The sequence below is a fragment of the Phasianus colchicus genome, chromosome 5, assembly GCF_987193195.1.
Source record: "Phasianus colchicus chromosome 5, bPhaCol1.hap1.1, whole genome shotgun sequence".
In the NCBI taxonomy this organism is placed as follows: domain Eukaryota; kingdom Metazoa; phylum Chordata; class Aves; order Galliformes; family Phasianidae; genus Phasianus; species Phasianus colchicus.
In genome coordinates, this window is record NC_143440.1 from 30,455,827 (window position 1) to 30,479,225 (window position 23,399).

The 23,399-nt window shown below is 45.5% G+C and overlaps 1 protein-coding gene across 5 annotated transcripts; it reads left to right on the forward strand.

The window, feature by feature from the left end:
* The first annotated feature begins 3,507 nt into the window (after positions 1–3,507).
* BMF (Bcl2 modifying factor) lies at positions 3,508–22,921 on the forward strand. Of its 5 annotated transcripts, none has more exons than XM_090141192.1 (4): positions 3,509–3,617; positions 4,901–5,065; positions 6,051–6,371; positions 7,343–12,026. In XM_090141192.1, exons 3-4 carry the CDS (start codon positions 6,056–6,058, stop codon positions 7,609–7,611), a joined length of 585 nt encoding a protein of 194 aa, XP_089997318.1. In that variant the 5' UTR covers positions 3,509–3,617; positions 4,901–5,065; positions 6,051–6,055; the 3' UTR covers positions 7,612–12,026. The 5 variants fall into 5 exon arrangements, with proteins under 5 accessions (XP_031449560.2, XP_089997318.1, XP_089997319.1 ...); XM_090141193.1 differs by lacking the exon at positions 3,509–3,617 and adding an exon at positions 3,716–4,272; XM_031593702.2 differs by lacking the exon at positions 3,509–3,617 and adding an exon at positions 20,656–22,921 and having other exon boundaries at positions 3,720–5,065; positions 6,051–6,146; positions 7,343–7,506.
* Positions 22,922–23,399: the final 478 nt, after the last annotated feature.

Below are 23,399 nucleotides of genomic sequence, written 5' to 3' on the forward strand. Positions count from 1 at the left end.
AAATTAAAAGGCCCCAGTGAGCCTTCTTAAAAGGCTCTGCAGAAGAAAACTCCAGCAGCAATATCTTCTCTGTATTATTTAGTCAGAAAGTGATTCTGCTCTCTAGTACACCTTTTCAATCGTGCAGCACTTGTGCCTATCAGCACTGTGCATGGAACCCAGCAAGCCCTTCGGTCACAGAAAGGCCAGCTTTCTCCACAAGGTTAGCTTGTGTTAGGAATGTGCAAGGACAGTCATAACCTGAAATTCAAGCTGGCTTTTCTGCATCATACAACAACATAAAATGTTTCTAAAGTAGTAGAACACAGCTAGTAGGCCTGTTGGTATGTGTCAGGGCAGAATGAAGTGTTTTCCAATTCTAAGCACACAAAGCCCCCTGAAAAATCATCAGATTGACCCCATGTCCTTAAGATAACAAAATAATCAACCCCAAGCGTTTTTCCTGTTCATGCTTAGCTTTATGATCCATTAGGCTACTCTTAATTTCCCTATTGCAACCACGGGAGCTAGAAAAATAGAAATGAAAACTGAGATGATGATACAGGCTTTTGGTTTCCAAAGGTGGGGCTTTAGCAAAGACTACCCCCACCAATGTCAAGTTGGCCCTGTGTGGATTTCAGGAGCCCACCCAGGCAGAGCAGCTTGCAAGACCCGTGCCTAAAATTACAATGCATTCTGCAATTACAGAACAATGCTGACAATAGCATTTTGTCACTAAAATAAGGAGAAACAGTTCTGAAGACACATAGGGGATATGTAATGGAGTAACTAAACAAAAGAAGCAGTACTGTTCAGTAGTGTTCTGAGCACAACAGTGGGCTAATCGAAGGGTTATAGGCTGGCATGATATTTCCCTCCACAGATGTTAATGGAGCACTACTGCACATGATTTTAGATTAATTTCTTGAATGAACTTACTGCCACGTACATTAATGAGCACAGAAATCTGGCAGAGTATCTGTCCCTGCGGCTCCAGTTCCAAGGTAAGACACTCGTCTCCGTGCTATTGTAGAAATTCTCTTTGCAGAATGCAGCCAGCTCGGTGGTATAACTTGCCCTCAGTTCACAATTTTCCATTTCAGACTCACTGTCTCTGTCTTGGTTTCGGTCTATTTACTCGGAGCCATTTCTTAACAATGTCTAATTTCCTCAAGGAATCCCTCTGAGTCCCCTCTCTTAGAAATGCTGCCATATCTTTTTTTTAATCATTGAAAGGCACAAATATCCTTCCTGAGCTCTCTTACCATCCAGCCTGATTATATACATAGATTTCAGTCTCCATACATTTTCAACACAGTAGGAGTTCCCAAAATGCAGCCTCTGGGGATTGAAATTGTGGCCCCAACTACAGCTTACCAAGATGAAAACAAAGCCGATCAGGTACTGTTTTTTACTGTTAATGAGCCTAACCAGCAGGCAGTTATAACTCAGTCTGGAAGACATAAGCTGTTGGAATTGCAGTGCATTCATTTTTTATTTATAGCAATGCACATTCAAATTACAAGTAGAAGTAGCCCTCCAGCATCTGGCATTTTGCCAGCGCCTGACCATCACTGTGACAAAATTTGAACATCTTGAAGATATAGAGTGCCTTTTGTTGTTCTTCTTGATAGCATTCCCTTTCTCTCCCACTCCCAATTCCCTAGACTGCCAAAAGTGGGCAGCTAAGCTTTGTTAACTTAGGATTCAGACTTATGAAAATCAAAGAAATTAGCTGTTTTTCTTTCTCTCTTGATGGTGATGTACAAGTCAGACGTGCAGTGATCCTCTGGTAATGAAGAAGAAGCTCAGTCCTTCTGGCAAATGTAAGAGTAAAAATGAACTAATGAACAAGGCCATAAATAAGCAGGTTTCTTGGAGAGGGAGCATATTATTAGCTTGTTGACTTAATGGCAATTTTAACTACCTCATCCAAAATCACAGTGACTGAAGTGTTTAACCAGAGAGACTCACAGAACCCTTTCAGGAAGATGTCATATGAGGAACACGGGGTAATTCACCTCACCTTGCTACCAATCAGTTTCCAATCAAACCCCTCCCCTGAATTTAAGTTACAAACCTCAAAAACTGTGTGGCAGACTTGACAGCAATTAACGTTTCTCAGCCGCCAGCTGGGTTTTAGACTCTCCCTTCCAAGTGATCTCGTTGTGTAGGTTTTAAAGGCAACCTGACAAGGTGCTGCTTTGAGGAGCTTGATGATGCACCTCTGATTTTAGGGAGATTGTGCTATTGCGCTCAGGGGACACTATGGCTACAGACAATGGTGGAGCAAGCAAAACAACAGCAAGCTGTTGTTTGGCACATTGAGTCTCTGCTTTCATCTTTTTCTTAATGTTCTCAGTGAGGGGGCTTCATAGGAGGCACTGTTGAGAACTTATCCTTATTAGCTTAGGTGTTTAGTTCTGTGTGCAGCATATCTGCAGGAATAACCATCAAATGTGCTAGAGTATTCCCTGAGCCTAAAACCCTCAACATTCATTCTTTAAAAGTGAAGGAGAATTTTCTAAGTCATATAGAGCCAAGAAATACAAGTTTTGTTTGAAAATAACTAGCTGTTGCTGGAGTCAAACTCTCATCAATTTCAAACCTAGCCAACGGCTTCCCAGCCCATCCGTGCCAATAGCTCTGCTCTCGGATGGCTTGGGATCACTTTTGTGGCAGTAGGCTCAGGCTGAGAGCAGCTTCACAGGGCTCTAAACACAACAGTGCTTGCACAGCGAGTCCCACTGAACGTTAACAGATGTAAGCCTCCTCATTCCCACCTCAGATAGAGCACGAAAAAAAAGCAGTTTTACGTGTGGAGCGCTCTCCTTTTTAACCAGCCCCGTCTCTGGACTGCACGCCACAGCCTCGCTGCAAGTGCAGCTGGGCTGGCTGAGCCCCCTGCTCTGCCTCAGCCTCGCGCCTCCTTCCCACGCTTTGAACGAATCGATGAGAAACCGATGACAACGCGCCGGGTTCCCCGCAGCGCTCCCCCGGCCGGGCTCTGCGGCACTGCCAGGACCCGGGGCCCCCGCCCAAGCGCTGCGGTGCTCCCGCGGCCCGTACAGCCGAGCGGCCCCGCAGCACCGCTCCAGGACAGCCTCGGCACCGACATCATTCCCGCTCGGGCCCCGGCTGCTCCCTGAGGCGGGAGCTCCCGCCAAGGCAATCGCCGTGCTCCAAGGCCCACCGAAGTTATCGCTTTCTCCCCCGACGACGGGCGGCGCGCGACCAGTGACACCGTTCACCTAAGAACACGCCAACCCCGCGCTGAGAGAGGCCGAAGAGCAGAAGAGGAACGGCAGCACTTCAGCAGCGCCGGGCCGGGCCGGGCCCGACCGCGCCCCCGGAGGCCGACCCTCCATCGGCCCGGCTCTCCCGCCCCTCTCCTCAGCCGTTCCCGGGCCGCCCCCTCGCGCGCGGCGGCCGTTGCCGCTCGGCCCCCCCGCTGCCTATTGGCCGCCGGGCGGGGGCGGGGCGCGCGCGGCGGGGGCGGAGCCGCCGTCAGCTGTTCGCGGTTCGCCCGGCGGCGGCGGTGGCAGTTTGGCGGCGGGGAGGCGCGGTGACGGTTCGGCTGCCGGGGCGCCCCCGTCCCCGCGGGACACCCGGCCCGGCCCGGCCCGGCCCGCTCGGCGGTGAGTGCCTGGGGAGCCTCCTCGCCGCCGGGTCCACGGGCGGCGACGCGCTGGGGCCGGCGTGACAGTGCCGCCGGGGTGCGGGTGCGCCTCTGGGCAGCCCGGGTGCGGCGGGGCGCGGCCGGTTACGTGCGTGTGCGCCTGGGGCTGCCGATCGCGCCCCGCTGTCCCTGCGTGGGCACCGCGCGCGATTCTCGGCCGCCCGGGGCTCGCTTCCTTGTAGGATAGCGGCGTGAGCGGGGTTGGGGAGGAGCGCGGGGTTGGGACCGAGGCAGCTTGGGGCGGCTCGGAGCCCCTCGGGCTGCGGGGTGCCGCGGGGAGCCCGGCCGCCGGAGCCGCGATCGTCTCTCGGGGGGGAGGAGAGCTCTAAGTGTCGTGGGGAGGGAGGAGTTAAGGCGCTGCCGGTGCCGGAGCGAGAGCGGCCGGCTTTGTTTTGGACGCTGGCACGCACGTGTGCTGAGCCCTCCCCCGGCTCTGCCGCGCGGTGTCAGCGCCGGCATGTGACCGCCGCACGGAGGAATCCCATTGACGCGCCGCTGGGGGAGCGCGGCCGGGCGGTGCGTCCGGCGCTGCCGCGGGCGGCTCTCGGCTTCGGCGGCCGCCGCTCACTGAGCTGTGCTCGGGGCTCTTGGGAAGAACTGAAGTGAGCTCTAGGGTAAGTTGTCCTCTACGCTGCTCGGGCGTTCTGTCTGCAGCATTTCCTAAGTGATCTGAAGTCTGCTTCAGCTGTGGGAGGACCACTAAATCTTGCTCTCTGTAGCCTCCTTTTGTGAAACATTTGGTGCCTTTGTTGCACTTCGTTGTGATGATCGCGTGTGTCCCAGTGGGGCCCTGACGGATTAGACTCGGCAAACCTTGCTGTGAAGATAAAATGCGCGGTCATTTTTGCCTCTCCGTCAGATGTGCTCCCACAGCAGAGCTGGCAGAAGATCTGTGCCACCGTCTCAGGACCCGTGACTCCCTTTGGTGCTCTGCCCTTCAGCGTTGATGAGGTTGTTGTAATGTTACGCGAAGGCAGCGTGGCTGTCATCCATCCGTGGTGCTGCTGTCCATTCTGCAAGTTTCCTTTGGCACTGGTGGAGGGCCGAGTGAGCTGCTGGGGTGCAGTAACCCAAATAGATGCCCCTCAGCCAAGGCCCTGTGCACAAAGCTCGTGCCCTGGTCGAGCCCTTTGTCTCTTCTCACACACCGGTGTGTCAGTGCAGCTCACCTGGGGGGAGATGGGAGATCCAAGGGGAGCACTGAACGTATTCTTATAAAATTATTATTAATGTCTCCTTCAGGCTTGAAATTCCTCTTGCTAGTCTTCCGTTCTGTTAAATGCTTCGCAAACCAGAGCAGAGGAAGAGACGTGAAGAGTTGAATTTCACTGCCTTGTTTGGAACTGGGTGGAAATCCTGGAGATGGATCTCTTAGGAGACTGTCTTCCAATGGGGTTAGATACACAGGTAACAGTAAAGGGACTTGTGGCTTTTTGGAAAATCTGCTTCTAATTACTGTATGTTTGCAAAGAGCTCTGAAACAGTGATTTAGGGTTTGAGTTCTTTCTTCCATCATCTTTGTCCCATTTTGTGCTGCAGCAGAGCTCAGGAGCATTTGATATGGTGATTACAGAAGTCCTGCTTTAAAGCCTGACACTGGCAAATGTTTTTTTTGTTGTTGTTTATTTGTTTTTTGTTGTTGTTGTTTCTTTGTTTTCCTTCTTTTCTGTAGCAGTAGGGCAAACTGACGCACTGACAGTGCATGTAGGTTTGGGGGTAAGAGGGGTAATGAAGTGGCTGTGTTGCCAAGTTTGGGACATGTCTTGAGTTGAGCCAAGGGAAGAAGTGGGAAGCTGAAGGGAAGGTTGATTTATATTGGGAGAAGCTGTGGAGAACTTCACAGGAACAACTTTGCCAGATCTTGTGAGCTCTGCAGCCACCAGGGTTTCTTAAATACTTGGCCTTGCATCCTTGTGATTATGAACTCTACTTCAGCAGATGGGGGAAAAAGTGAATGGGGCCAACCATACAGTTCAAGTAGAGCAGGCCAAAGCAGAGCAAGCCCCAAAGAAGCTGACTGGCACAGGGCTGTTTGAGGGATTGGTCTTCATTTCAGGTCTTCAGTTCAGGTCAAGTGTCTTCAGTTTCTATGTGCTGAAGTTGGGGGTTGGCTCCTGCGCTGTGACCAGCTGTGGGATTGGAGCCCTGGGTGGAGTCTCTGACATGTGAAATTTGGCTCTCTCTGGCCAGGCACACAGAGACTTACTGCAAAGCCCCAATCTTCACCACTGAGTCTCTCACCTCTCATGCCCACCCAGATGGACTGCACTGGTAGGGAGGGGGCAGCAGATGCGGAAGCAAGAGCTGTGTTTTACTATCGGAGCAGAAGGCATTGTCTCCTGGATGTGATTCTTGTGTCTTAGCTGTTTCCTCAAATGTCTCTTTATTGCAGGAGCAATGGATCGCCCCAGCTACCTGGAAGAGGACTATTCTAGCCTGGATGGGCTGGACGATGACGTGTTTCACTCTGATGACTTTGGACTTGCAGGTCAGCCTGGTGAGATGACTGCAACTGGCATTTTCACACAGAACCAGTCCTACAGCTGCCTTCTGGGGAGGTTTCAACTATTTCCCCTCACACACTGCTGTGGTCCCGGTGTCAGGCAACCAGAGCAGCAGGACAAGGCAACTCAAACACTCAGCCCGTCCTCTTCCAGTCAGGATGTTATGTTGCCTTGTGGAGTCACTGAAGAGCCCCGGAGACTCTTCTATGGTAAGAGCACTCCAACATCCAGCTTTTCAGCAAGGAAACTGTCCCTTCAGCACTTCCCCAGCCAGGCAGTTTCTTTCATTAGAGCTTTAAATTAAAAGACTTAAATTATTTTGCTTTTGTCCTATTCCCTAAAGAGTGACAACTTGTATTTTCTTATCCTTGCTTGTCACTGCAGGAACTAGGCACTTGCTGATTGCTTCTGCTGTGCTTGATACTTCTACTTTTTTTCTTTTTCACTTTATTCTGTCAGTTTATTTTGCTGCCAGGCATTAAAATGTTCGCCATCTGTCGTATCCTACCATTTACCTGCTTTTTTTTTTTAAACCTCTTGTGCTACTCATCCACATAAGAAAAACTCTTGAAGTTTGCAATGAAGAGAAGAAAATGCAAAAATTTCCACTTAATGGTACAGACTTTAGGCTCTTTACTGGAATTAAACTTGTTGAATAAGTTGCACTTTAATGATAACTGATGGGACACCACTCAATATTGTGTATCCAATCCAGCTTTAATTCAAATCAGTCCCACTGAACACCAGAGAAAACGACTGAGAAAAGTCTGAAGGAAAACATACAGTAACCCTTAAAAGGGGGCAACTTAAGGCAAAGATGTTGGAAGAAATGTGAAATTGTCATTAAAGAAAAAAGAACAGCTCTGCACTTGCCTGAACCATAAACAAGCAAAAAGAACCAAGTGGAATATCCTACCAGTCATTTGATTAGGGGAAGCAACACAATGTTATGCTTAATTGTTATAAATCTAATTAAATGCTGAGCAAATTAAATTTGTACTGCATGTTTATGGTATGTGCATTCATTGTTTGGGCTTCAGAAACTGGACTTTAAAATGAGTTAAAAAAAAATAATAAATAGGATTACGTGCAACTCTTTCTGTATGCCTGAAGTGTAATACTGAATAAAAGAACTATTCTTTATGCTAGAAGAATGACTCTTCTGGTCTCTGTTTTGTAGGGAATGCTGGTTACCGCTTACATGTCCCCCCAGTTGGCTTTGCATTGGATCCAAATCTCCAAGAAGAGCCTCAGGAAGGTCAGCGGGAGGCGCGTACTGAGGTGCAGATTGCACGGAAGTTGCAGTGCATTGCAGACCAGTTCCACCGGCTCCACATACAGCGGGTAGGGTGTTTCCTCAGGGGAAGGTGGGGTATTTCTTATCCAAGAGTGGTGCTCCAGAAGACTGGCTCCAGGCTTCGGCTAAGCAATGGCCTAGGGCAGCCATAGGCTGCCAGCAGTGACAAAACGGCATGGTATATTTATGTATTTTGCTTATGCTAGATTGATGGCTCTCTTTAAAAGATTGACAGGTAGAGGGAAGAGCACATATAGAACTGCACTTACTGTCTGGGAAGGTAGCTGCTGTTGTCTGCTATTCCAGCTCTCCTGGTTCATCAGCAACAGGGTCACTGATGCTTTCCCTAGCATTTTACTTTTCTTCTCTGCTCTCCTTACCACCAGCATCATGTCTTCTGTGGTACAGTTGGTTGGCTGTGACTTGTGTCAGTTCCTCATCTTGGAGCTGACAGCAAGCCTAGAGTCTGTTTTGGCACTTCTTGTTGTCTAGGGATAGTTGTCTCAAATATTAGAGTGTATTATGATCATGCTAGACTTGATAGCAGCTCCTCTGTGAGACAGTCCTAGCTAGTGTCTCAGACTTGTGACCAACTTCCTCACAACAAAAGACAGCTGTAAAATACCATCAGGTCTGAAAAACAGAATCTTGTTTTACTTTGCTTTAAAAAAGAAAAAAAAAAAAAGAAAAAAAAAAAAAAGAAAAAAAAAAAAAGAGCTCTGCTGTTTTTAAAGAAAGAAAATAAAAGCAACGTCCCTTTAAAACCTAGATTCTCCCTCCCTTCCCTACTGAATGGTAAACAAATAGAAATTCCAGCCATGCAGAGTTTGGTGACCAGAGTTTGGCAGCACTTCCCTACTTGTATGCAAGTCCAGCAAGGTGTTGCAGTGTGTATCCAAATGTGCATATGAAGAAGTTGACACTTGCTGACTTCAGAGAGTGACAAGAAGCTTATCTCATTCCAAATGTGTTGTGTTGTTAACTGCAGTTCGTTGTAATTCTTCTCAAAGGTAAGTGAAGAGTTCTGCCCTGATCAGAGGATGTGGCTTGTAGCAGGGCAAAGTTTTAGTTGTCTCTGATAAGAAAGAGAAAGGGGAAACAGGACTCTTCTTAACGGAAGGTTAAAGCTGTAACAGGAAGATTAACCTGTAGAAAGGTGGATTGGGCTATGAATGTCATTTTGCAAATTACAGAAAACGATGAGCAACCACAAGCTTTTTAGCATGTGCTGTTGGTTGAAACGGGGTTTTCCCCAGTGCCACCTTTTCATCACAATAGCTATCTACAGCCAGATTGTCTCAGTGACCGGAAGGCTAATGTCTCCAGAGCGGAGGAGCCCTGGAGTGAAGTGGTGGAACTGGTTGTAACTTGACCCCTTGCATCTCGGGGAGTGAACCTACCTCGTATCTATGCCTTGGAAACGCATCCAAAAATGCCCATCCAAAGCGGCCCTCTGAAGCTGCCCCTGGTCTGGCTTTTGCTGCTTCTTGGCCGCGGGGAGCTGCCAGCCTCCTGCGCTGTACGCAAGGCTGCGGCTAGGGCTGCCCGGCCAGCCCAGTGCGTGCCGGCCAAGCATGTGGGAGAGTTAGTAAACAAAGGCGTCCGCCTGCACTACCCAATCCTGCAGCCGGCGGAGGAGGAGCTCTGCTGTCTTTGTTTGGACTGGAAGAGCAACAAGTTGTAAAGGGGGGGAGCTGTTCAGCCATTTACATTTGAAAACAAAACCGAAGAAATCCAGAAACGTAACCGAGGATGGAATAGTTCAGCCAGTGGTTCTCCACAGCCCGACCCTGGGATAGGCCTTGGCATTTGCATCTGCTGGGGGATTCTTGTTTGTCAGGGAAACTAAGTACTGAGCCACATACTAGTGTCTGAGGCGCCGTTCCCCATGGAGTGTTTTGTTAAAATGTCCAGTCCCCTCCAAGCCCTGCATGGAGGATTTCCTATGGCTTTTGGCGTGGCTGCATGTAGCCCCGATGTCCTGTGTGCAGTGACTTTTTCCAGCCTGTCACTGAAGAAGTGAGCTGTCTGCCTCTGGAGTGGCTTACAGTGTGTTGTGGAGCATTCTGAGACATGGAAAACCAGGCTGTTATCTAGCTTGCTGTAAAACTGAACACAGATTTGGATGCCCCATTCCAACCTGTCTCAAACAGCTGGTCAAAACCAACTTTCCAAAGTGATCAGATCCCAAAGAATCAGATCAGATCCAAAGAATCAGATTTAGAAAACCACAAGGTTAGTCACACCACTGTGGTCTTGTGAAGTCCTGAGAGAGAGCAAGTCTGGTTTTCAACAAGCTGTGCCTCTTCTTGGAGACTACAAAACATCTTAACTGTGAACTTGTGAAAAGAAAAGGTATGCTCTCATTCAGCAAGAGTTAGGAAAGACTTTCAGTGTTGGAGTAAGTCACATGGCCAGCTCAAGAGTTGTCCTCACTTGGCTCTTGAGTTCTGTGAGACAATCCAGCAGTTCAGGTATGGCTCTCATTTTGCTCCTGCAGCAGCAGGGCTGTGTTGACACAAAGGCTGTTGGTTGTTCTCTGGCTGTGAGAGGGAACTGAACAGGCAACTGCTGCTGAGGTTGACATCACTGAGTTGTCATTGGACTCAGCTGCACGCACAATCTAACCTCATCCCACACTGGGAGCCCTAGAGAATCACTGTTATCTCTTCCCTGTGCTCTCTGGCTATGTGGTGTTTGTTTTGTGGTTCTTGGCTATGCAAAAGAACTTGGGGTATGCATCTTGTAAGAATAAGAAAGTTGGCCGCACCTATGCTTGCTTTTGGCACATACACCATATACAGGGTTTTATTTGCTAATAATGTATTAAACAGAATACAGTGGTTTAAAACCTGACTTTTTAATCCTTAGAACAGTGCTAGAGCAGTAACACAACATTCCCTAGCACTCTGTGGCTTTAATCTTCTGTAGGTGCTGAATTTATTATAGGAAAGACTTGAGCAAAGCTCAATGTTTGTGAGCATCAGAGCCCTGCTAGAGGTTAATCCAGTTTCAGAAGGGCTCTTCAGAATGATATGCAAGACCATCTATGTTTTCTAAAGCTCTTCAGAGGCAGCCCTTACCTGTCTGAGGCTGTGTAGCCTCTGGCAGAGTTTCCTCTATTCCACATTTCTTGCTCTGTCCCTTTGAAAACAATGCAGAGCTGAGTCATGTTTTTTCTGGGAGAACCAAACAGCAGTTGCATTCCTCTTCATTTGGAGCAAGCATGCATTTGCCAAGGTATCTGTGTGCCTTTTGTCTGAGTTGCTGACTATGGTCCAGCCTGTGGCATAGATTGAAGGGTGTACTTGGTGGTTAGGAGGAATAGAGCTGGGCTTACAGTCCCTGTTGGTCAGTCAGCAGGGACGTTGCCATGGACAAGAAGGCCTGGCACAAGTGCTCAGGCTCTTCCACAGGTCTTGAGTTCACTTGATCTCTCTTGCCTTGAGGAGAGGTTTCAGCTTTGCCTGACAGTGAATTTCATGACCTGCTGCGCTGCTGGATGGAATATGAGTAGAAAACTATGGACTGCTGCAGCAGTGCAGAGCTGCCCTTTAGGAGAATGTGCATTAGGTAAGACTGAGGTGGATGCCACTGTATATCAGTATCACATTCCTCTAGTTTGACATGGATCCATTCAGACATTGAACACTACAGGTTTTAACAAATAACTAACGCATCAAGCTGCAGCTTTGAGGGGACCATTTTTTTCGTGTCTTCTTCGTAGTGATCACTTCATGGGGGAATGAAGTTGTGTCTTTAAGAGTCAAGGAGTAGTAGCCTTGAACAGTTCTGGGCTCCAGTCCAAGCAGAGCCACTGACTTGCTGTATGACCTCAGACAAGTCTCTTGACCTCCTTGTGCTTCAGTCAACCCATCTGGAAAGCTTGGTTTAAAAAAAGCTGACCCTCAATGAGAACCAGATGCTGAATCAGAGCTGAGCTTTCTTGAGTAAATAAGTGTATTACAAACAACAACAAAGCCTCTTTCCAACACATCAAGAGTCCTGCAGTTGATTAAGATATGCTGACCACGCTCAAAAAACCTCCCATGAATTTAGCTATAGAAAATCTTGTTTCTGACAGTTCCCAACTTGATTCAGCAGATAACTCTTGCTGTTGCTGTGCAGTGGACCCAAGCAGTATGTGGAGTTTGGATGCCTGTATCCCTCAATTGTGGACAAGCTGCCAGACTTGTACCAGTTGTCTCAATTTAATGATACTGAAAATGTATGGGAGGAAATGTTGTTTTCCTTTGAAAGTGAAACTTGTTACATTTTTGCATATTTTTTCCCCTCTGTGTCTCATGAGAATTACTGAGGCCTCCTGAGACATCTTTGCTTACGCAATAGAGAGCCTGGGTGTCTTGTCTGAAGCTTCTTAGTTCAGCATAATGGGTACACAGCACTACCTGTGCAATTGTTATCCAGAACTCCTGCAGGCTTTCTCCATTTTTCTCTCATAGTTTATTGGGGACATTCAGGGAATTTTTAACTTAATTTTTTTAACTGAAGCTTTTTGTAAGAAGTTCTCCTTTACATGACTTTACATTTAAAAAAAAAAAAAAAAAAAAAAAAGTCAGAAAAGACTTTAAATAGTGTAGAAATTCCAAAACTGGCCTGCAATTGAGCCTGTGGCAACAACTCCTTACTTGTACCTGCAGTCTCTCTGAGACTTGGGGTAAGTGCTTTCATTTGTTTCCTGAATAGGTTTGTACATCTCAAGATCTCTGCTTCTGGCTATTGTGGGCTGGTCTCTGCTGCTGCTGTACAAAGCAGTGATCTTCAGTTCAGCTTTGCTGACTGTGGGATTCACGTTGGTGCAGGACTTGAGTGTCTGGCCAAGTGTACAGGAGCACAGCATGGGAGAGTACCAGGCTAAGAATTCTGTAAGTGGGTGAGCCCAGTGTAGAAGACAGGGAAGAGGCAGAATATGAAATGGATAAAATTGAGAGGCAAAGCTATACAACTGGAATAGTAAGTCTGAGGAAAGCAGTGTGCTGGGAGAGGAGTTCATGCAATTGATGGAATCAGGATCTTGATATGGGAAAGTGGAGGCAGATTTTTTTTTTTGCTTGATTTAATTAGATTTCTTCAATATCATTTGCCAAAAAAAAAAAAAAAAAAAAAGAGGTAAGCTTGGAAATGCACCTTCCTTTATACATACAAATGGCATGGCAACCTGTTGCCCATTGCCTAGCACCTGTTCTGATGCTTCCTAAATCCTGCTGCCTGTGAAGCTGATTATTTGACATTAGGTTAACGGAAACTTGTTTGACCCTTTTAGTTCTGTCTTGAAATAAAATACTTTGTTGCACTGAGAATGGAAATGAAGAGCAAGAACACAATTATGCCACTGCATAGATCCATGTTTCTCCTATATTTTGAATTTTGCATATAGTTCGGATTTACTTTCTTCTAAAAATGAAACAGCAGAACTGCAAAGGGATCAAAGGCAAAGAAAGATACTGAAATCTCTCTATGAGAAAAGAAAATGGGCTAGAATGGATAAGCCTAAGAAATATACAAGACAAGGCAGCAATATTAATCTGAAATCAGAAGTGACGTGAAGTTGTGGATAAACTTGCTTTTCCCAGTACAAGAACAAAGCAAAATAAAGTCAAGGAGACAGCTCAAAGTAAATTAGGTAGGGCTTTTTTTGTGCAATAGATAGCTCTTGGACTCCTTGTCAAGAAAAACTGTGCATCCCAGTGCTTTACCTGGGTTCAGGGGTAACTGGAACAAGCTTATGGCTATTGAAAAGATCACTAGGTAAACAGAAACCAGATCTGACTCAGGAAGTCGTAAGCTCAAAATAGTTAGATGCTGAAAGAGTATTAGGGGGAGCTATTGCATGTACTTGCCCTCTGCTTTTCCTCAGGCAGCCACACAAGGCTGCTCTTGGAGACTAGGCTGTATGAACTCGATGCAGCAGTTGCATGCAATTGTCACACATTAGTTATATAAAGAAACAAAACTTTGGTGTCAGCATAATCTATTCTTTTTTTCTCTACGCTTTCATCTGACAAAAGATTTAAGTATATTATATTTGTTTTTTTTCTCCTGCTTGAAAGTGGATCATGTTAAAAAAGCAAAACTTCTTGCCTGATTCTGGTAGAGGAACTGGGCAGAGGATAAGGGAGCCTAGTGACAGGAGAGAAGTGAGGACTGCATAACAGGCTGCTGGGAATCCCTCCTTCACCTGGGGTACTTTCAGACAGTAGAGCTACAGTCTCAAAATATCACAGTTGCCCTCCATTAAAAAATACGACAGGGGACAGTACAAGTGATATACAGCGAGCTGTTCTACAGTATCTCTAGCATCACCTGATACATTTTTGTGTGGTTTAAATAGTGTACGGTGCTTCTTGTTCTGTGAAATTGCAGTGGTTTTTTTTGCAGGATGTGCTGCGTTTCAACTCTCTCAGTGCCATGTGAGCTGTGATAATGTTCTTTCTACTCATAACAGTGCAACAGCTGAGAAATCATTTTTCAATTTAGGAACAGTTGCACTTAATATTGCACTTATTTGTTAGTGTGGGAGAGTAGGAAACACAGGTTAAAACTTGTCTGAGATCATGCAGGGATCCCAGATGGGAACCCAGTGATTCGACCTACAGTCCTCTGCTTAGATTGGTCAATCTTATTAAGATACTGTTGTCTCTTAGGGGGATGATGAGATGCTTGGAGTGATTATTTATGGTCGGAGTGTGCATTTTGCATTTTACCCAATTACATTTTATAGTAGAAAGACAGGGAAGTGAGGGTCCAACTGCAGAGTTGTCCTTTGTTTCAAGCCACTGAAGGGGAATGTCCCACTAGCCTTTTATAGCCTGTTTTGTTTTGCTGACTTTTTTTCATGGTAGCTACCATTGCCAGTGGCAAAGTAATCTTTCTGAGGACGACGCCACAGCCAAAAGAATAGCGATCTAAAAATAAAGCAGTGAGGCAACTTCTGTTACCCCAAATTAGTCTTTCTGATGTAACCTGTTACCCGAGGCTGGCGATGGAGAGCTGCAGCTATCTCCAAGAGGCCCCGGAGCAGCAGCAAGCCCCCGATGGCCGTGCTGACCCCAGCGAGCGAGGAGACAAGGGTGCAGTGCGTGAGAATGGATCTGCCGGGCAGTATTTGTGCTGCGGCTGTCGTGTTTATATCGCTCTCTAAATTTAGCCTGTGAGTCATCCGAGCTGCTGACGAGAGGCGGCTGTGCCCGCAGGCTGTGGCTCTGCACCTGCCTGCCCCCTGCTCCCCCGGGCAGCACTGCTGCTGCGCTCATCCTGCTGGACTGTCGTCCTGCAGAACTTCCACAGCTTTACTTTGCTGGAAGCCTGAGGTGCGCTGTAATCACTAGGGGGTGTTTCCCGTGCACTGCACAGTGTCTCAGAGCCAGTTTAAATGCTAAGAAAACAGATCTGTCTCCGCTGCCTGGCTGCCAGGTGCTCTGCTCCTGTGCTCAGCCTGCACACCAGTGGAGGGGTGGCCTGGGTATCCGTGCTGCACCCTGGATCCCAGAATGGTGGGGAGCGAGCCCTGCCCAGGCACAGCTCGGAGGGCAGGGCAGCACCAGGTGCAGCCTGTGGAAATACAGGACCCTTATTTACCTTCTCCTTCCCGCCTCTATGGTGGAAAATAACTCTCCGTGCCCTGGGCTGGTGCTGTGGGCCTGGGAACGCGCTGGCCGGTGGCTGCCCTTCCCAACTCACAGTCAGCTGGCTGTTGCCATGGCGCCTGTCTGCTTCCACTTCCTGCAGGCTCAGCCCAAGAGGAAGGCACAGGCCAGCAGCTGCCTGCTTGTTTGTGAGCTACAAGACAGTTCAGGAAGGGCTCACCTGCACCCAAAGCAGCTCTGGGCCTGAGACCTGCTGACCAGGCCAGTGCTCATCTTTGGTGATCCTCCTGTCCCTCCTCTGCCCCACACCATGTCCCTTTCTGCCACGTTTTCCTGCTCTTGTGCAAGGAGAACCCTTTCTCTACAGAAGCACACACATTGCTTGTATTGCTTTGCAAAGCCTGCTGGGGCTCTGGCTGAGGGAGCCTTGCTCAGGAGAATATTGCCCCGTTCAGCAGAGCCACAGGCTATGCGAGTCAGGACATTCCCTGTTTTCCCTCTGTGCTGCCATGCTCTTCTTTCTGTTGTTCTCAGTTACTGCCTCCTTTTTTTTTTTTCTGCCTTTTTTTTTTTTTTTTTTTTTTTTTAAGTACATGCATTATTCTTTGGTCATTAGCAATCACAGCTGGAAAGACCTGAATTTGATTTCCATTTCTCCCTCCAACTGTGGGGACACCTTCTGTAACCTCTGTTGCTGTGGGGACTGTGACTTTCTAGTCTTTGTGAGCTGAAGCACATTTTGTGGTAGCACAATGTGCCTCCAGCCACCTGGCAGCCAAAACAGCCCTCAGAGATGAGTCAGCAGCTGTTCCCGGTGTGCAAGTATTCTTGTTTTCAGTGAATAAATAAAATCCCAACAACTTACTGCTGGTACTTGTATTAGTCATTAAAGAAAGAATGATGTTTTTATGTCCACATATGCCAGTATTCTTTTGCTACAATATTGCTATTTATGTTAGTATTTTAATCCTTCCAGTTAAGATAGGATCAAAATTTGACCCTTAACCATCTCTAAACTGTGAAGTAAAGTCAGAAGTTGCCTATAAGCTGAGGAGGGCAGGCAGGTGCACAGTTCCTTATACGTGGTAGGAGTGTGCTATATCCACGTATAGTATGTGCATATATGATGAATGTATTCTTTATTTTTCAAGGATAATAATGGCTCCTCTGTCAGATGGTAAAACATAATAGAATTAATCTTTTAAACATTTATGCCCAAGGACTCAAGGAGCTGGCAGAGGGACAAAGTTTTCTTTAAGATGTATTACCTGATTTTACTGATTACTGATTTTCCTTTGAGCACCATGTTCGAGGGGTTGGAAGGAGTAAAAAAACTTTTGATATCTGGGGTGCTGTTTGACAGATGCATGTCTGTATACTGATAGTGTAAAACATATTAGGAGTATTAACTTTGAGGAGAGAATAAATGTCAGGTCAGTTGTGTCTCCCTTTAATTTGCTTCCAGGAAAATTGTGTCACTTTTTTGTTTACCAGTTTTCTGGCTATTGGCAGCACAGCTCATGGTGTAGGCTTTGGTAGTGTGCTGTTGATGCTGCATGGGACACTTTTCCTGTAAAATGCCCTTTCCTTGTGACTCATTGAAGCATTCATGCTAACATCTCAGACAGACAGTCTCTTAAGGATATCCCTTTAAAAAGCAACTGCAGTAGGAAATGTTTTTATGTGTTTCCAGCTTTGTGTTGACTTACTGTTTTCACAACTCTGGTCTTGGTTAGTGTAGAGGACAGAAAGAGCTTCTTTTGGTCTTAGGGAAGAAGGTTCAAAATGTTTGTTGTGTTTCTGCTGTATGGAAGTAGCAAAGTGTTCGTCTCTGATACTGTGTTGTAGCAGTGAAGGTCAAATCAGCGTAGCAAGGTTTAGGAAAAATATTGTCTTGGGCTGCAATAGTCCTGAGTCTTAGGAGACTGTAAGAATTTACTTATTTACTTGAAACATACCACATCTGAAAAAAATTAGATGCAGAATTCATGGAGTCATTCTCCTGGTTTTTCTGTCCTTCCTGGCAGCTGAGTTATACCACAAACACCAAAAACAAATCCATAAACTTGCCCCCCCAAAAACCCCACCAAAAGGAAAACCACCAGTTCTGAGATATTTGAGTATTTTGGTTTTGGCAAAGGCATTTCTAGGGAAAAGCTCCTGAAACTTGTGAAAAGTACTTTTTTTAGGCTCAGAAGTTCTTTCCATAAATTGGTTTATCTATCTCTGTTGCAAATTATATCTACCATTTCCATTCTGTGGCTCTTATCCCATGCTGAATTGGTGCCACAGAGGGCAGATCAGCCCTGAAGTGAAACCATAATTATGAAAGCCCTGTTAGCTAGGCTTGCCCCTGATGGAAGCAGTCCATCTTGCTCTTCTCCTGAGGCTGCCTTGCTGTTGTGCTGGCACAGGCATAAATTTGACTATGTGATGGCATGGATCAGATGAGTTAAGATGGCCTGATCAATAGTAAAGGTAGCTTTTTTGACAGATCAGTTCTGGCCTTGATCATTTTCCTGCTCTATTTCCCTTTCCAGTAGCAATGCAAGTGAGGACAATGCAAGCAGACCACTTCAGTCTGCAAGCCAGTGAAAGTGTGTGTAAGCTACGACCCCATGGAAGGAAATGCTGGCTAAATATGGACCCAGGAAAATAGAAGGCCTGTGGTCAAAGCGTAAAACCTAGAAAGTTGTCCTTGGCCTGCTGGAAGGTTGTAGGCAGTGAGTTGCCTCATGCTCAGTTTTTTTCACTTCAAAACAAAATGAATGATGTCAATATCCTTCATAAAGTTGTTTGAGATCTTAGTTTTTATAAGCAGGGGGAAGCAGGTTGAAATGATTCTTACTGAGCTGTTCTTTGTACGAAAATCTCTCCTGCAAATAATGAGAAACATTTTAAACTGGAGAAAGAAGAAAATGCTTTACCAAAAAAGTAGCTCAAGTAGGCAGTGAATTAACACAGTAGAGTGTGAATTTTTAAAAAGTTTAGCATTTTAGCATTAGTGCTTTTTAACTTCAGAATTGCTTTTTAATGTTAGAATTAGTGCTTGTGGTACCACATCCCATTTGCTTTCCTGTGGATTTGTAACTCTTCTGAAAATAGAGATCTAAAACTTCTATTTACCAAACAAAACCCAATACTCTTTTCAGATTGCTCCTTTCAAGCAAACACACCAACAAAGAACAGGAGGAGGAGAAGCTCTGTCCTTCCACTGTTTTTCCTTGAATGTGACCTTCTTTACCTATCCTAGCATATAACAGTTGTTTTTTCTGAGATGCCATTTAAAACTTCAGAAGGAGACAGAATATTCAGAAATCTGCTGTGGCTTGTGAAAAGCCCAAAGCAGTCTCCTATGTGAACTGGGACATTAAATACCAGGATTTTTACACATAGTTGTCCTCCTGACAGGGTGGTGTAGTTGAAATTGCAGATACCAAATCAGCTGAGATATATATCAAGTTTAGCATCTTTAATCATGATTTTGAATCTCCATTACCAGTTCCCTGTAATATACTTATCTTCTCTTTTGTCTGCCAATGAAATGAGATAATTTGCCAAAGTAACTGGATTCCCTTCGGAGCATTTGTAGTATGTTTGTCCACTCTGCTCTCCAAGTATAGTTCAGTGTTTGCAGTAACTGCAGAAGAAGGTCTTGTGCTTGCATGCTGCTTCACTGACATGTTACCATGAAGATCTAAAGGAGCATTCAGTGTAAGCCATAATAGCTTGATAAATACATGGTATCTAGATGCCATCAGAACATTTTGGTCCCATGTGTGTGCTTGAGCAGGTTTGGAAGTGTGGAGGAGGGTGAAAAAGGTCTCAGGTTTGACAAGGAAGGACAAGCCTGGTCAAACTGAGAAGCAAGCAGCAAAACAGAGAGCGTCCTGCTTTCTGAGGACAATTTAGGTGTTTGTAACCCAGCCCTAGAGGACAGTGTATGAAAGACCTTTTTTATGTAAACCTAGCCATGTTTGGGCAGTCTGTATGGACTGCACCCAGGACTGATTCCTTTGAATTAGATGATACCAAGCTCTAGAGTTGCCATCTGTGGCTCACGCACCAAGCATGATAGTGTTTAAACGTGTGATTAGATCTGTGCGAACTCTTCTAAATCCAGGAGACAGCTGGTAAGTCTTGAGGCAAAGGAGAACGAACCACTGCTAAGATGCAAGATGCGCACGGATTTTCTGAAGTCAGTTCAGTATGTAGTTGTTATACAAATGGCACAGACCTATTTGTGCCTAAATATTAATATAACTTAATATTTGGGATGGCTTTGGAGAGCTCATCTTTAATACACTAACTCCAGTTGCAGCTCTCCCCTATTTGTGATTGCATAAAGAATGCCTTACAACCATGTTGTTCTGCCCTGTTGAGCTAATCTAAGTTGAAACATCTTGTTCATATAATGTGCTTCAGTGCTCTTTTATGAACTCCTGTGTACTGAAGCAAAGTTGTTGGAAGTCAGTCTTCTGATTTCTTGTCTGCTGGGGATTGGGGGAGGGAGGAATCGGGACTGGTTTGTTTTGTTTTCCAGAAATGATCAGTCCTGCTTAACAAATATGGAATTCTGGATGAGAAAACAAAGCCTGACTTCTAATAGAGAGCTGGTTATTGAGGTGAAATAGTATCCCAGGCTGAGCAATGTAAAGAGAAACCCACCTGTTTGTGTGAGATGTCATTAAAGTGCGGGAAGGTGGGGGTATAATGTGAGGCACTTTTGCAAGGTGATTACACATAACAAAAGAAGGGACAGTGTCTCTGCCCCAGAGCTGCATTATAGAGTCTGGTGTCCCCCTGAAACTCAACTCCCATGTTTCTTCCCTGACAATGGGACCTGAAATAACCTCTTGGTTTTGGTTTTTTGTGTGTTTTCAAGTATGTTCTTGCTTAAGGTTTAATTGGCTCCAGTCAGTAGGAAAGGGCTCCAAGGCTGATTATTTATGGCTTACTGTCAAAAGTGGCTATAAAAAGGGCAGTATTATCTTGGAGATGCTGGGAAGGAAAATGTGGTGGGGGGAGGGTGGGGGAGTGTGTGTGTGCACGAATGTGTTTTCTTGTACTAGATGAAATCAGAGTTTTGCTGTCTCAGCAGTGTGGTTTAAATTGAAGATTAACCCTTTGACCTTCACGGTGTCAAATCACTTACAGATGGATCACCAGTTATATTTTTACTTTTTTTTACTTTTGGGGTGAAGGGGGGCTTTTTTTTTTAAAAAAAAAAAAAAAAAAAGGTTGTTTGTTCATGCAGCTGGGGCTTTTGAAAGGCTCAGAAGCCAATCTGATTAAAAACAGCACTTGGCTAAACTCTGCAAAATCCTACAAGTAAAAAAAAGTTTAATCCTCTTGTGCACAATGCATAAAGGATCTGCTCTTTTCTTTTTGTAATGTTAGAGCTACAATTATTTCTGGAGAACTTATCATTTCCCTCTCTCCTCTCATCCCTTGCTGCACCCCCTTGTTATGCTGATGGGATTAAAGTGTCTGCTCTTGAAAAGTGTAACTGAGTTGTTATTGGAAAAGAGAAGTGGTATGTTGCAATTCTAGAAATATAAATAACTTTGTTTCAACTGTTCTCTACAGCATCAGCAGAACAGAAATCAAGTGTGGTGGCAGCTTTTTCTCTTTCTACACAACTTGGCCTTAAATGTGGAGGCGAACAGGAACCGCACTGGGCAGAGGTGAGCTTCACCCACCTGTTTCAGGCCACATCCAGTCTGCAGGGAGCACTGAACAAACACTGGTTCGGGGGAGAGACATGCACACCGCCGGCCGGATGTGAGGACTCTGAAATTCTTATACTTGTCTTCAAGTTTGGGGTTTTATGGACTCTTCTTTGCTGCTCCCTGCCTTGTGAGGTGGGGAGCTCTTGTCCAACACTGTCGAAGGAAAGCCAGAATGTGGATGTGTTTGGTAAAGCTTGCTGCTGGTTCCCCGCACCGATAACCTCTGTGCAGGAGAGGCAGGTATTAGGCTAACAGTTTCCTCTGCCCTGTGCGTCACTCAATGATAGAGTGCAGGAGAGTCATTTTGACTGCTAGTTAAAATGGATGTCTGAGGACTGATGACTTTGAACATCAAATGTACTTTGGGTATCTTCACAAGCAAAGATGATTCCTCCTTGATGAAAGTTCTTTTAACAATGAAAACATTTCAGTAGCTTATATTCAGCAGGTTACTTGTTTTCTGAATGGATTTATTTCTTTGCATCTTACGTAAGAGAAAATCACAAAGAAATACAATCTCCTCAATCTTTCCGTTGGGCACCAGTTGCAGCTCTCTCATATGAAGTTATTCTGTCATTTTTGCCAATAGACCAAACTGTTTCAGTAGAATGTTCTTGAAAACATTCCTGGAGTTACTGGTGACTATTAATTTCTGTCCCTCTTCGCTTCCAATTGAGTACTCACAATACCCATAAGCCAGCATGAAACTAAAAACCATGGAACATGACACATTTTTTCTACAGTGCTATTGTAAATGCTTTTATTAGTTTTATGATGAGTGGTTCTGATTGTTTGTTTCTCTCTCTTGTCACCCATAATGTGGTTGGTTGGGAAGGCTTAGGTCCCAGGCGTCTGATTAGGATTGCTTTAGGATTTGACATGAAGGTTAACTAGCAGCTGGTTTGACACATACATTGTACAAGCAGTCTGTCCATTACTCCACTAAGTAGTGTTTGGAGGCATACACTGACCAGCAGCAATAATATTACTTCATGAGAGACCTCCTAGTGGTTCCTAGTTTATATGCGCTCAGAAATTTGTCCATGTGATTGACACTATTGGACCAGCAGAGGAAAATAACCCTACCAAAACGATGTAGCCTTAAAGATCTAAGGCTTCCTCTGTGTAGCCTTAAATATTATTAGTTCGCAAACCCAGTGGTAACTAGGGTAAAATATTAACAGAAAAAACAATACAGACTTCATTTTTCAGTTCACTTCCATATCTCCACTGCACCTTGTTGTAGATCTCAAATTACAAAACTGGCTTAAGGAAGATCTGTCCAGAGATTTGCTCTTTAACTCCATTACAAATGTTAATTTCAGCTGTTGAGAAATTTTTCTGCTTTTGGTTGACCCCGAAAAATAGGCATTACTGTAAGAGAAGAGTAGTTTACTTGCACATATGCTTTCTCCTCCATGCCTCTCTGCATATCCTTCTGTAATTCATGCTTTCTCTGGTATTTTGTATGATGTCATCAATGCACTATAGTGTATGGTAACAATTTGCTGAACACATTTAAATGTGGACTTTCTCCCTCTTTTCCAGCCCCATTTTCTTTATCTGCATCCTGCTTTACTGTGGCAAAATGTGCTTTAGCTCCCTGAAAGAGGTCTCAAAGCCTTTTTCACTTTCATATATTCACAATAGCTCTCCTGCAACATAACGAGAGTTTGTGAGAAAAGCTTTTTTTCTCCTTTTATGTTATTTTTTTCTAGCTAGGGCTAGAGTAATATGTTTGTCCGGGATGATTAATAATTCATGCAAATGAATCTCAAGTAATATTTTAGGGGGTGGGTTTTAGGATGGGGGGGCGGCTTTTGGGGGGAGGGAGTTGTTTTGGTTTTTTAATTGTTTCTTTAAGCATGTGCACTACAGAGTTACCAGAGAGATACAAGTGCTATCTGTTGCCGACTATGTTGCAGCAGTATGAGAAGCCACTCTCTACCCATGTTTTACAGAGATGAGGTTTTCCATACCTTGCTTTGCGCAGTCTCCTTGGAGTAAATGCTGTTTATTGGAGAACAAGGACTTTAATGGGGGGAAAGCCTGAGGGCTAGTGTGAGACCAGACGGAACTGGGGGCCCCTAAGAAACTGGATGCTAAGGGCAAGACTCTTAAAATGGAGAGGCCGGAGTGGGTGTGCTGAGGCTCAGGGAGCAATGCAGCTGTGTTGCCTGCCAGCATGCTCCAGGACTTGATGCTTGCATTTTCCCACTGGGTGCCACGGCCCCTTTATTGGGCACAGTCACAGACCAGTAGATCAGAGCTTCGTCATAACAGCCCCACGAACCATGAAAGACTCAACAAGTGTATCTGACACCTAAAAAACGTCATGAGCTTCCCGCTTCCCCTCTGCTTTGTCTTGACTGCGAAACAGGCCAGTAATGCCAGTATCTGCTCTGAATACATAAGCTGGAAAGATAGGTCTGGTATTGGCACTTTCTGGTATTGCAACCCCACCAGTTATTCTAGGACATAACTGTTCTTAATGTGGAGAAACAAATACCTGAAATTGTTCAGCAGTCAGGCTGACTGCCTGAATAGAATCACTTGGCTCAGGGAAAGACACAACTTTGCCAGTCCATATTTCCCATTGTA

Coding starts and splice junctions, on each gene's coding strand:
- BMF (XM_031593700.2), top strand. CDS start 6,056: ATGGATCGCCCCAGCTACCTGGAAGAGGACTATTCTAGCCTGGATGGG. Junction 6,372..7,342: donor GCCCCGGAGACTCTTCTATG/GTAAGAGCACTC, acceptor TCTGTTTTGTAG/GGAATGCTGGTTACCGCTTA.